Source organism: Hypomesus transpacificus, chromosome 18, assembly GCF_021917145.1.
Source record: "Hypomesus transpacificus isolate Combined female chromosome 18, fHypTra1, whole genome shotgun sequence".
Classification (NCBI taxonomy): domain Eukaryota; kingdom Metazoa; phylum Chordata; class Actinopteri; order Osmeriformes; family Osmeridae; genus Hypomesus; species Hypomesus transpacificus.
The window spans coordinates 3961716-3976230 of NC_061077.1; the positions used below are offsets into that span (position 1 = coordinate 3961716).

At 40.8% G+C, this 14515-nt stretch overlaps 1 protein-coding gene across 2 annotated transcripts; it reads left to right on the top strand.

The window, feature by feature from the left end:
• The first annotated feature begins 721 nt into the window (after window positions 1–721).
• dgkaa (diacylglycerol kinase, alpha a) lies at window positions 722–14062 on the top strand. 2 transcript variants are annotated; one of them, XM_047039841.1, is made up of 24 exons: window positions 722–963; window positions 5341–5440; window positions 5802–5878; window positions 7128–7257; window positions 7395–7469; window positions 7576–7625; window positions 7727–7801; window positions 8013–8129; window positions 9273–9390; window positions 9581–9669; window positions 9752–9871; window positions 10038–10136; window positions 10403–10489; window positions 10592–10665; window positions 10762–10836; window positions 10945–11030; window positions 11123–11212; window positions 11333–11493; window positions 11595–11659; window positions 11750–11840; window positions 12016–12202; window positions 12340–12457; window positions 12786–12846; window positions 12976–14062. In XM_047039841.1, exons 2-24 carry the CDS (start codon window positions 5365–5367, stop codon window positions 13054–13056), a joined length of 2202 nt encoding a protein of 733 aa, XP_046895797.1. In that variant the 5' UTR covers window positions 722–963; window positions 5341–5364; the 3' UTR covers window positions 13057–14062. The 2 variants fall into 2 exon arrangements, with proteins under 2 accessions (XP_046895797.1, XP_046895799.1); XM_047039843.1 differs by having other exon boundaries at window positions 7398–7469.
• The last annotated feature ends 453 nt before the right edge of the window (window positions 14063–14515 follow it).

A 14515-nucleotide genomic window follows, 5' to 3' on the forward strand; every position in this document is an offset into this window, starting at 1 on the left:
ATTCTTGCTTATAGATTGTTTATGAACTTAAAAGGACTGTTGGAGGAAGGAGGGGAAGTGTAACCGCTCTGTACCAGTCCAGAAATCCACCATCACTGTAATTCCACCACATCCTGTCACCAGGGTGGTTATAATGATTTATGGCGGCAAGTGCATAATAAGAAAAAATAGCTGATGTGCTCTGTCTCCCTCTCTCTTTCTCTCTCACATCTCTTATGAGAGAGAAACTCCCATGGGCTGTTGTCTGGTGCCTGCTCTTGCCAGCTCATGCCCTCTGTTGAGGACTCACTTTTTAAATCCTTCCTATTGTGAATGGAATGTGAAACGCTCCCTGCCAAATAGTCTGTTATTGTTCTGTGCTACATTCTGCATGCTAAATTATTTGCCAGACATGAGGATCCATCCTTTACCGGGCATGGAAGGATTAAGCAAACATTAACAAAACAACATCTATTTAAAAAGTTAGAAATAGGTTGTCGCATCTTCTTCCTCAATGATGTAGCCTAGCACAATTAATGCAGACAAGCGAGCGAGAAACTCAGAATATCGAACATCACTACAAATGCAGACATATGTTAATGACGATACAATTAAATAAAAATGGATTTAACTGTAGTTGATAATATTTATGGGTGAAATTTATGTTAATTACTTTAACGGGCAAGTCCTACGCTCCTCTAAACGTCGGTCAAAGTGCGTGCAGAGATGACAGTTCGAGGCGGTGCTTTATTGCACTAGACTAGAGGGATAGTGCAGAGTCGGGCGTGGGAGCCAGTCAATCTTTCCTTCCCTCTAAACAGTTCAAACATTTTTTGCGGCCACATTGCTTACTTTGTCGCCTTCAACAAGCAACATTTTAAAAACGTGTATTCAACCACCCTGCCATCAAGGGAATATAAGGCTTTTCAGCAACAGCTCAACAGTTTTAAAGGACTGCGGACAACTGTCGTCGAGAAATAGAAGGTATGGTAGGATAGGCTACTAAATAAAGCCCTGTCATAAAGTCACTATGCTGAACGATGAAGTTCAATGGAATCGTGGGGTTGTCCGTTCACAACTTTGTAAAAGCCGACATATTATGCGCTGATGTCAAATACAATTTCGATTTTTTTATGAAATGAGATAGCTTCGTCCAGTTTTGCTTCTAGATAAAATTGCCTTTATTTGAATTTAAATTATGTTTAATGTACTGCATGAACTAGCCTATTTAGGTATCATTGAGTTTAGTCGGACGTTTCGAGAATGAATTATTTAATTGTACGATTATGAGTTGACACATTGATGTACAACCAGTAATTGGCTTATTTAACTATGCTCAATGCAACTATGATGTGATTGTACTATCAATACTATCGTTTTTTAGGGGAATGTATTGCATCTCGTAAATGCTGTGGACGTTTTTAAATTGCAAGGCAAACAGCTTTCCAACACAAAGCTCAGTTCATGTCCTTAAGTTGATATGAGCTGCTTAGTTACCCTTGCATTTCACGGGGTGCCTTGTGACTATATCTTACTTGGAATGTGTCGACTCAGAACCTACAGTATGGCTTGAACACATCAAGGACCCCTGGGTCTGTGCAGTTCAGTGCAGTGGCTAACCCTAACCCATGGTACTAATATAACCATGTGGATATGCTTGTTTCTAATTTTAGAGAGCAGTGATATTTTGTTACTTCTAAACCTCAGATGGATATTGTTTGCTTTATTTTGATTGTCTACTTTCATTTATGCATGGAGCCCCAAGAGTATCTTGCAGCCTTTTTGTTTGTAGTATAAAGACACAGGAAAGACTGTCTAATTCTCGGAGCAATGTGAAACTGACTACTGAACCTGAGATACAAAGCCACATGTGTAGTCCCATAAACAGGTGGCAATGCATTCCTGGACAATCTGTAGGTTAATAAACAAACTGTCTATCTTTATTCCACTGGAATCAGGTCAAGCTGGGTGGTGGTCTTCCCTCTGTCTGTATAGCTGCAGAAGTCAAACAAGGGAATCAATAGTGTGTGGTGGTGAGGCCAACTGATCTATTGTTACTGTGTACTCTGTGTGTAGTAGGACAGGCCCTGTAAACAAGGCTGAATTTATAGCACTTATTCCATGTTCAAATATTTTGAGCTTCTATGACTTTGCTCTATCGGGGATCTTTCTCTGTGATAAAGTTGCTTGTGAATGAACAATAATGATGACCTTTGGTAAGTTGTGTGGATGATCTTCCTAATTATGCTATATTACTTTTAAATGGGTCATCTAAAAGGGCAGAATGTATAACTTGTTCTGTTCCCTGGTTTTGTTCTGCAGAAGACGTGCTGTGCCTTATATTAGTCCCCTTAACATGTGTCATTGCCAGGGCTCACACTGTGAAAGTAATGAGGCTGCTTGGTGAAAGGGTGCACCCTCACAAGTCCAGACGAGTCTGTTTTTGCAGTCAATCCACTAGTGTTGTGCAGAAAACCTTAGCTGACTGTTGCATAAGTTCTACATTCGTATCAGGAGGATTTCAAAGGCTGTGTTGCCATTTTTTTTGCCAAGCAAACGAGAAAGCGAGCCTCCCTTACCGTTTCCAGAAGTAAGTGCTTCATGTAGTGGTGGGCTGTTTTACACATTTGAATTATGTCTGACATTATACATTTTGACTCACTTCAGGAGGTTTTAGTGTAATACCTTGGACAATTGTATTCTGTGATAAATTGTATTTTGCTAGCCTTCATTACCCCTTATACAAGATACAGGAAAGAGATACACAGCAGGAGAGCCAGAGTAGTTAAAAGCAAGTGATTTAGCTGTTTTTAGAAAGTTGCACTCTTGCAGGTTACTCATTTGAGCAAGCAGTCCATTTATAGAGAGGGGTATTCTCTTGTTCATGAGATGAGTCACAGTAGCATCTGAATGTGGAATGCAACTTAGACTGTGGTCTCTATTTTGAAGGCCACCAAGCAAAGCAGTGTGGGAGGTGGGTGGTGCAAGAAGGGAAACCTCACAGCAGCTAGCTGGGCTCCCCTCATACATATCTGCCTTCTACCTCCACTCTTGTCAACGCCCATGGCAATCCTCTGACGAAAAAGGGAAACACTTTCCATGGCAACAAAACATGCCCCCACCCTTACTAACTTGATGTGCAGTAATCTCACCACATGTCAGTGAAGATAAAAAAACGTTATTGTCTGTTAGTGAAAGAGGAAAACTATCCAAGCTGCTTGAGGCGGACTGTTTAAAAAAACGCATCTTGTTTTCCGACCACAACTTGAGAAAGTCTAGGGGTTTGCTTTTAAAAGTGTTAAGAAAACAGCCCTTTTTTTTGCACAAGGCGAGGGTGAATGACAGCTTGCACAAATATCAACAACCTTGGAAAAAGGTTATCCCCAATCATGCTAGTGTTGTATAAACATCAGTTAGGCTTTCATTGTACATGTGTTGAATTTTACATAACTTGGGAGACGGTGCAATAATATACATGTACTGTATATTAAACTGTAACTCAGATGTTGTATTATTCTACCCATACAAAGGAGGTTAAATTCTGTATATGGAATACATTTTCAGAGCAGGGTAAGCTTGAAATCTGACAGCTGGCCACTTGTACTGGAGAGAGAGTCTGCAGAGACCCAAATCCTTCATTATTTTGTTTTGAACCTGCCAAGGCAAAGACTGTTGTACTGTTTTACATCCCTTCTATTACCGGGATCACTTTATGGCAGTCATATATCAGAACCGTGTCTCTATGGTTGTGTGTATTATAGGGCCAGGGAAAGCATATGGGTACTACCAGACTATTTCTGTTTGACCTCCATTGCTTTTTAGCAGTCCCTGTTCTGTCTGGTAGTGATTTCCACTCTGCATGTGAACATTGTGTATGCAAATAATTATCTGATCAGGAAGTGGAGAATCAGATTACTCAGATGGCTTGAAATCATTGTGACAAGGATGATGATGGTGGTGATGGTGTTCCCTCTGTTATGAGGGAGCACATACATGCTCATGTCAGCATGTTGCTGTAAAGGACAGGGAAGGTTAACTATTAAAGAACATGTCTAAGTCATTGAATAATCCTTTATGTAGGTATGTTCAAAAGGAGGATGGCAAGGGGACCCAGTTTATGCATCTTACGTTATGAGGATAGATCGCTGATTCTATTTTGAAGTATGCCATCGCTTCATTCCCCTCTCTATACCCTCCACAATTGCCACTTTGCTGTCAATTCTGCTGGCTGCCACCTGATTGGCTGCATAAACAAAACTGCTAGGCAACGCTGCTAACCTTTTGAGGGAATTAAGTGGGGACAGCGTGACCCTTTGTTAGCACAAGGAGAAGAGAGTTGGTTGCTTCACATGGAAAGAGTGGTCTATTTTTTCGTTTATGACATTTAGGTGTTCTGTACCAGTCTTCTATATCTTGTTCCTCTGACACTCACCACTGTAAAATACACTGGGGTCTATTTTTAAGACCCATAGACATTTAATTTAAATGGGAAAGGAAATATATACAGAGAGAGAGAGCCTAAACGCTGCTACGTAAAATGGTCTTGCTTAATGGACTTAAATTTAAATTAAATAAATATATTTCCAGGCTGGAATTTTTTGAAGATTGCAGTGAATAGGATAGAGTCTGAATTATTTTTTAAATAAGGGGTTAATGTTAATGACTTTGTCCTAAAGGCAAAAAAAAAATCTGAAATCTGGGCTCGCCTATAATCATTTAATTCACTAAATATTTGAAAAAAGGCTTTGGGTGCAAGAACCTCTAGAGACATAGAATCTAGGGTGCTTGTGGCCTGATATCAATAGAGTTTATATGTGGGCCAAATTTACATAGCATAGGACAGTTCACATTATGCTGGTTAGAGGTGTGAGTTGCCTAAAGTTGTTACTTGCTGCAGTACATAATGTACAGTTCCAGAGAGTAAGATTATGTTGCAGGAAGTGTGTTTAGTCTGTGTTGCTTATCCTTACAAAAATGTTTTTGTTAAATACTGAGATGGTAAGAGAGCCAAGCTCATAGCATGTGCCCCAAACCCCAAGACTTGTTTGTCTTGAGGGAACGGTTTTAAGGTTTAGGCTATTTGCAAATTAGAATGTGACCAGTGTTAACCATGTTATTTCTAGATGTAAATCTTATGGCTTTAGAGCTGTTCCTAACTAGATTTACTGCTGTTGTGATTTTTACTGTCCCATCTTTTATGCAAATGCTAGACTTCTGATTAATGTTGCTATCTTCTGCTCACAAGTATGATGCTTTATCCCTCAATTTCACACTACAGACTGATGTATGCTCTCTCTCTGTTTCTCTCTCTTCCTCCGCCCCCTCTCTCTCTCTCTCTCTCTCTTTCTCACCCATGCACAGGCAGTTAGTGCAGACGCAGGCACCATGTCCGCCCCCACAGACCCAGAGGTGAAGGAGCTGAACCCAGTCGACTTCATCCAGCTTCAGCAGTACATCGACTGTGAGTACAGACAGCCAGCTTCCTCAGCGCTTCACCTCTTCCATTTCCACCCACACACACATGCTCTTATGTACTTGGAAGAGGTGACTGTCTCTCTCAAGTATTTGCAAATGTAGCAACACCCACACTGTGTACCTTGATAGACCTTGATTCAGACAAACTGTGAATACATGCATACACATTATCTTGATGAAATGGTGCATGCCTGAGACACGCTTAAACATCACATTTCACATGTGTGTGAAGGTTAAATATACCAGCAGTTTTCAATCTATAGAGTCTGGCTGTGTTGTGGTTGGAGTGGGCACGTGAGTGAGGTGTGTTGTGAGTGTTTGTGTGACCTTTGTGACTCTTCTCCCAGACTGCAGACTGAAGGTTAAAGATGTTCTAAGGGAATTTGATGCAGATGGCAGATTGGCACAGCACAGACACGGAGAGGTGAGAGGAAATCATAGCCAGGTCTATCGACCACGTAAGTCATCTGCTCTCACCCTCTCTTAGAGTGAGTTTGGAGACTGAAGGCTACGTCACTAGATTGGATTACTAAACACTATTAAATAAACACTTCAATTGAGTGGGGTCTTTATAAGCATTAATTGCACATTTTATGAGTAATACCTCAATGGGATTTACTACAGAATTCAAAACCATCTTAATCACACATTTTCAATGATCTATGTTGCATTTTTAAAGACAAACATTAAATCATACTGCAACTGTAGGTATAAATTATATTTACTCACACTGAAAGGCACACTGAATGATTTGCAAAGGTTTATGAATGCTTATGGGGACCCCATTTAAGTAAAGTGATTCCTAAAATGAATGAATTTATGGATTTTCTATTTATTAAGTAGATAAATCAGACTCTTGAGACTAATGTCTTTTGTAGTAGATAAGTCTGCCAGCTAAAGTTGCAAATGGAAATTGCCTCTTGATTTTGCACATGCAGCATGGTGCTTTTGAAGGATATGCTGGCTACCCCCATGCAGTGTAGGACAATAATAAGTGGCTTTAAAAATGGCCCCTTAAATAATGTGGACATCAGCAGTTGGGGTTGCCAACTAATTACATAATGAAACCATGGAGAACGTACTCTTGGAAAACTATAGCAAAGGTAATGAAATAATGATACAAGGCAGTTTACTCTAGGACATCAGTATAATATACTGAAACTGTTGAAAAAGCTATCATTCTGCCTTTCAGAAACAGGAAATGAACAGAGTGACCACACGCATAGTAATGCACTAGCTTAGAGAGACATAATGAATGCCTGGCTTTCAGAGAATCATTTTTCTCACAGGCAGGCATTTGGGCCCTGAGGTCTGACTGTGCCTTGCATTATCGTTATTTATTTATAGGGTAGCTTTGCAGTGTTTCAACCACAGAAATTTTCAGGAAATTGTGGTTCAATATTCTCAAGGGAATGTTGATTGTAGACCCTAAAGCAAATAATTACCTGCGATACTAAAATACAAATGGACTCATTCACAATACAGCTCCTTATCTGTTGGACTGCATATGTTTAATAACCTATTTAGTATTCTGATGGTAACTTATATAAGTATTTCAACCCCCCATCCATTTACATTTTAGAAATGATCTAAGTACTAGTCTCACTGGCTCTCATGTGTCTGACCTTCCAGGACTGAAAGTGACAATATGATCTCTCTTATATCTGTTCCAGTGCATCAACGAGGAAGGTTTCAGACTATTTCTGAAAACCTACCTGGAGGTCGACGACTTCCCTGCAGACATCTGCCAGCGCCTCTTCCGCTCTTTCCAGAACTCTGAACCAGCACAGGAGGGCAGCACTAGTCAGTTGGTGGTCCCTAAACCAACCTTACTATTCTTAGACAGCCCTGTTCCTACTTAAATATCTACAGTATCAAAGCTCACAACATGACATGTGTGTATACTGGATGTATATTGATCCCAGCATCCTCTCTCGTAGAAGAGGTCTTTCTCAAGGACGTTTCGTGTTACTTCTCTCTTTTGGAGGATGGCCAGCCTCGAGACAAGCTGGAGTGTAAGTCCTGACTGGGTTCCCCTCTGCTGCAGTAACACACTGCAGTATTCTGTCACACCTCTGTATGATGGATCGTTCATTCACCATTTTTTTTCATTCTTTTCAGTTGCTTTCAAACTGTATGACAGAGATGGCAACGGAGTCCTTGACAGCTCCGTAAGTAACTGCACTAAAATAGTTATTGTCAACACGAAATAAATGACAGTGTCACCTCAGTGCTTACTCTGTATGTCTGTTCTTGTTTTCTGTTGATGCAGGAGGTGGATCGCATCATTGCTCAGATGATGCATGCTGCGGATTACCTTGGCTGGGATGTGTCAGAGCTGCGGCCGGTAAGATACACACATTGCCTTCTGTGTTTTGCCAAAGGGGACTCACCATAGCTTTCCTCAATGCTACAAGATGTAGATGCGCACACATCTCCACAGGCATGGGGGTGTGTGGGGGTTTTACAGACAACTGGTATTTTATGTTCAGCCCCAGTGTTGAAGTCTGGGAAATGTAAATGAATTGGGATCTAAATATACACTGTTGTTTGTGCAGGTGCTGAAGGACATGATGACGGCCATTGATGCCGACAGCAGTGGAACAGTGTCTCTGGAGGAATGGGTAGAAGGGGGGATGAACAATGTGCCTTTGCTGGTACTGCTAGGGTTGAAGGTTGGTCCATCCATCTTTGCATCCCCTTATTGTGTCACTGGGTTTCCTGTCACATCACTGGGAGAAAAATATCTAAAGCATTCCGTTGTATAAAGTGTAGCTGTGGTTTTTAAAACACTTGATATGTGTAATGTGTTAAAACCTCTGCACATCTCTCTTACTCACTCTCTTGTTCAGTCTCTCTGCTGCTCTAGATGTTTCTGCTGACACAGGGTAGCAGGCATTGGACACCACCACATGGCATAGACCCTTACATAAACACAATCTCTGTGCATCTGACCGATTCACTACGATGTTTACTTTACCATAATGGTTACCTCAGCTACAGTATTTAAACCCCACCTAGAAAAGAATCTGTAACCTTTAGACTGCAACAAACCCACGGCTTTGTGAAATAAGTCATCTGGGGGGCCACTCCTATCACCTCATTGCTATCGGTGTGTAGTTCACAGTCATGAGCAAGTACCATTTAAATATTGCAGATAATGTAATCTCAATGGGGTTATGATCCGCTAAGTATGTTTGGCTGGCAGGCTGACTGACTGTGTGGCTGACCACTAACGGCATCTCTCTCAACCTTCTAGCCTTTACAAAAAATGTGGGGACTTCCCCCCCCCCCCCCATGCTATTTTCATCCACCAAAGAGAAGTGCAGGCTCTCACACAGTAATTTTGAATCTCTGTGCTACATGTTTAGAACACTTACTAAAAGCATGGGTCACTCAGTCAGTATTTGTGTAAGTATTTTTTCTGTAATCTGGATAAGAGCATCTGCCACATTAGATTCAGAGTAACCTTATAATCCTGTGTAGCACACATAGGATTAGTGTGACGTGGTATTCATGATTTTGTGTGGTGAGTTATTAATAGGGTAGCAATATTATTATTCAAGACTATTCAAGAATCTGTTCTGAGCTGTCTGTCCGAGTCACAGCGGTGATGAGATGAGAGGACTATGAAGTCCATTGGACACGCCAATCTATCACTGTCATTATTGAAGGTTGCACAGGCAGGGCCTAATGGTATTGTAACAAACCGCTTCAGAAAACATCCATGACTTCCTGCTTTTCAAATGAGCCACTATGAACCTATCACAAAGATTTGAGAGCACGCACTCATCTTCTACCCCACACTTCTCTCTTAGATGACCCAGAAGGATGGGCAGCATCTATGGAGGATGAAGCATTTCAACAAGCCTGTCTACTGCAATGTGTGTCAGAGCATGTTGCTGGGACTGATGAAACAGGGGCTTTGCTGCACCTGTGAGTGCCAGATTTCTCCACCAGAGGGCGATACTGTCTTAATTTTTCCTTTTCGCTCTATCATCATGCTGATACACTGACAACTTCAATTTAGCAGTATTCTTGTTGAATTAACCTGTAAATTATAGAATAGATAATATAAAAATAGCTAGTATATAAACAATGTCTTCTTGTGTTTTATTTGATGCAGGCTGCAAATACACCGTGCATGGACGCTGTGCCAACAGAAACCCTGCTCCTTGCACCAGGACCTACGTGAAATCGAAGAAAGAGACAGGGGTAAACCTGAGTCTTTAAAGTACTTTTATTGACAAAGTCATACAGTCCTGTACACTGTCCTATATAATACATGGTGTCACAGGTTCCAGCCCATGACTGGGTCAGTGGGAATTGTGACTCTGGGAAGTGTGACAAGTGCCAGAAGAAGATCAAGAGCTATCAGAGCTTGACGGGGAAGCACTGTGTCTGGTGCCATGCCATGGTAAGTAAGGAGGGGGTAAAGAAAGATGATTTAGTCCTTGTGTTTTAATAGACATTGTGACCTGATCATTTATGGTTCTCTAGTTATTAGTCTATTCTCCTTCTCGGTTTACATTATTACCCAACCCTGACCCAAACCCTTGTGTTGCATCATCTTTGTGTTCCAGCGCCATGACGAATGTGCATCTCAGGAGCCGTCAGAATGTAACTGTGGCCCACTGAGAGACCACATCCTCCCACCCTGGGCCATATACCCCATTATAAAGGTAGGCCAGAAGGATCATGTTGCTCTAAAGATCTGAACATACTCATCTCTGCCAAGGCTGTTCTCACTAAACAGGCCTATGCCAGATTGACTAAGAAGAAACTTGAGTATTTTCATTTTCTTGCATAAAATTTTCATGGGTTGTAATATTTCCACTGATGTGATACATCCAGTTTTGTTTGGAAAAAGTAACATAGTGGAGAATATAATCTCATGTCTGTGTCCTCCTGCCAACTAACTCTGCCACCTCTTTGCTCACCACCTTAGGAGAGGCAAAACAGCCTGAAAAATGACGGTTCAGGTTCTACTGAGGACAGTGACCACAACACCACTCCCGATGGACAGGTGCTCCAGGTACTGGCCTTTACTGATAGGCCCGTTCCCTGTCACTTGTCTAGTAGCCTGCTTTTAATTTGAGCAAAAAAGCTCTGGGTAACATTTTATATATGTGAACAGATCAACCCTGTTCCAGACACCCACCCTCTTCTAGTGTTTGTGAATCCTAAAAGTGGAGGCAAGCAAGGAGAAAGGTGAGGCTTGGTGTGACTAAGAAGAAGAATTATTTGATTTCATTACAAAGAAATGGTTAGGGCTGGATTTATTAAATCAGATTTTTGTTATTTCAGGGTCCTGCGTAAATTTCAGTATTTGCTGAATCCACGGCAGGTATACAACCTGTCAAATGGTGGACCTGGACCAGGGTAAGTTATCAGATCAAAGATAGAGGAGGCAGATAGTGCTGTCTGTTCACAGGACTGAGTTCCCTTTATGTCCTGCATAGCTATAGCTGTGTTCATCTGTATTTTCAGGCTATCCTTCTTCAGAAATCTCACGGATTATAGGATATTGGTTTGTGGAGGGGATGGCACTGTCGGCTGGATTCTTGATGCCATAGGTGGGGCCACACATGTCAAAAACTATGTGCAAACAGCAATTGCCTCCTGTTGTTAGATGGTACTGAAATCTATCCCTCTTTGGTCGAATCAGACAAAGCCAATCTTCATGTGCGTCCACCTGTGGCTGTGTTACCCCTGGGTACAGGAAATGATCTGGCACGTTGCCTTCGATGGGGAGGAGGTAAGAGTCACGATGCCTTCTCTATCAGATGTAGAGAATATCTGATGTCTACAGCTTCTGAATGCACCATCTTTGGATGTTAGTTTGAGCTCATGTGTATGTATGTGACCATCTCTGAAGGGTATGATGGTTCAGTTCTGAGTCGGATCTTGAAGGATATCGAGGGAAGTTCCCTGGTGCTCATGGATCGCTGGAGCATACAGGTGATCACAGAGGACGATCAGGAGAAAGGAGACCCCGTGCCTTATGAGATCATCAACAATTATTTCTCCATTGGAGTGGTAAGTATTCAACATAGATGTCACATGTTTAGATCATCATCTTTTTACGCTAAGCCGGTTGCTTTAATATCAACTTCACAGATAGTGCTCTCTATTCACAGGATGCCTCCATTGCCCACCAATTCCACACCATGAGGGAGAAACACCCCCAGAAGTTCAACAGCAGGTGCAGTTATCTTGGGTGACTTTATCCTGTTTCAAGACAGCCTTGCATAATCCAATTTTTTAAGATTGTCGAAATTGTTTATGGTTCCAGAATGAAGAACAAACTGTGGTATTTTGAGTTTGCCACCTCAGAGACAATCTCTGCCTCTTGCAAGAAATTGAACGAGTGTGTCACAATTGAGGTCAGTGCTTCTATCAGAACACAGAGGTACAGCCTCTAAACCTCTTACTCTAATCACCAGAATAACTTGCACCCCACCTTCTACATTCTAACAGTATCACTTAACCTTATAGTTTTGTGTTTTCCTCATCATGTCTCCTAATATTCTGCCTGTCATGATGTTGCTCGCTTCCCAGTGCAGTGGCACTCAATTGAACCTTAGTGGACTGTCTATGGAAGGGGTTGCTGTCCTTAACATTCCCAGCATGCACGGTGGCTCCAATCTGTGGGGCGAGGCAAAAAAGAGTGAGAGCAAGGAGTTTATGAGCCAGGAGCTGCCTGAGGTGATTGTTGATCCCGATGCCCTGAAAGTGAGCTCACAAGGTATGGTGAAGTTAACTTGCTATAACATGTTATGGTTTCTCATCATAAATGGTGATTTGATTTTGTTGAAAACATGAAAACCATAGAAAAAAAAACGGAAACATTTTGTATAATGCTCAGTGCTCCCCCTATGCCAGATCTCAGTGACAAGCGGATGGAGGTCGTGGGCCTAGAGGGAGCCATTGAGATGGGCCGAATATACACTGGACTCAAGAGTGCTGTGAGACTAGCAAAAACATCCCAGATAACCATTAGGTGAGCATTTGAGACTTGTATAGACAACTAACCTCCTCAGATAATCATGAATAAATTGAAATGCTCGCCCTTTTGAGCTGGAAACAAGCTCCCTGAGCTGAAGAGAGGTATGTAGCGCCCCAGTCACACATCCTAACGTGTCCAGCACTGAAGGTGACATTTTCATTGTTATGTTAAGGTCTTATAGTATGTCTCATGAGCTGAGGCATTTAAATGTAAATCAACTCTTTTTTTTGACCATGCACCACTTTTCTGCTTTTCCATCAGTCCCAGTTCCTCTGGTATTGCACTTGTAACTATATAATGAGGCTTATTTACACTCTCTCAGGACTAACAAAGCACTACCAATGCAGATTGATGGTGAGCCTTGGATGCAGCCCCCTTGCACGGTGAGTGCGCTAAGAAAGAAAATTAGCCTCTTACCTTTTCCAAATTGCACTCGACTCATTTGATAGTTCATATATCACTTGCCTTTCTGAAGTGATCCATTGTAACATTTTTGGGGGGATTTTCTGTAGATTCACATCACTCACAAGAATCAAGCCAGTATGCTGATGGCTCCCCAGGCCAAATCATCCAGCTTCTTCACTTACAAGTAGAATGCTGCCTGCCTACTCCAACAGTGACTTATATACTTGTAGACTTTATAGTATGCACTTGTTTTACATTTAAATAAGGATTTCAACAACCTCATCTGTGAATTACGAATGTATATAATAGTTATGTGAGGCGTTGAGTAATCAAGGTATTGAGGTGATGAAGGAGTCACAAGTTGAACTTACCAAGTTATGTGGTATACCGCTCATAAGAAGCCTTTATAAGATGTATTTTGTTTAAAGTGTGACCAAAACAGGTTGACCAAACTTTCTTAAAACTTGACACATTGCTTGTTCTGCCTTAGTGCAAGGTAATATTATTGAAATCTTGCTTGAAAACTACTACTGTTGTAGTGTAGACTATTATAATAACAATATGTTAAGATAAAATCAATTGTATGTGCCTTTGTCTTTTTGCTCTGCAATATTAATCTTATGTGTTCTAGAGGAACTAACAGGATAGATGTAGAAGAGATTGAAAATGTTATTGTTTTATTTTCTTAAAAACAGCTGTGTTACTCCAGATCAGTCATGCTCTTGCTGATTTCCAACATAGTTTATGTTTAAACTACATCCTGATTACGAAGCTACTGTTATTTGGATAATTGTCCATAGTTTTACTATATTGTGGACAAATGTATTGAAAGATTGTGCAATTGTAGATCATTGAGAGCTAATAGTTATAAATTGTTATTTGACACAGTAGCCTATGATGTGCTTGATGTGCTTGCTTCTAAAATGACTTTTTGCATTTGAGATGATGTAACTATTACGTGTGTACAGAGAGCAACTTGCATCTTTGTTCTCAAATAACCACAGTGCTGTTTTAATTAAAAGACTGAGGGGGAAATGTAACTGTATTTAGTGACAATATGGATTTAAATTACCTCAAACAAATCGAATTTATCTGATTGGATGCTTGCTAGTCATATCATTTCAAATGTAATCTTACAAATGTTAATATATTTCAAGACTGTCTTTGAGATTTTAATAAAAAAAATGGATTCAACACTGTTAATTTAATTTATGAATAACCAACTAACAAAAAACATACTTTTCAGTCTTACCAAAAAGCAGCCCATGCACCTAACACCTTTGATCACAAGAGGGCACAATTCGTTAAGCAGTACCGACCATTGTCATAAAATGCTGTTTCTGTTATCATTGTATTGTGAATCCCACTTTTCCAATAATGATGATTGTGTGCTACTCATTGTTACATGTTTTGCTCGTCTAAAGGACCACATCCTTTTGAAATTCCTGAAGAAAAGAAAATATGAATATGAATCTATAGGCTACACAATATGTATATTATAAATTACCCATGTTTCAGTTAGTGATCTGCCTAAACAACGCACTTGTCCACCTACTGATGATCATACTTTCGTTGTCTCTCTGCCTTTGGAAAATGCTTTTGTACTTCGAGCACTTTTGGGAGTTAAAACTCGTCAATTGACATTTA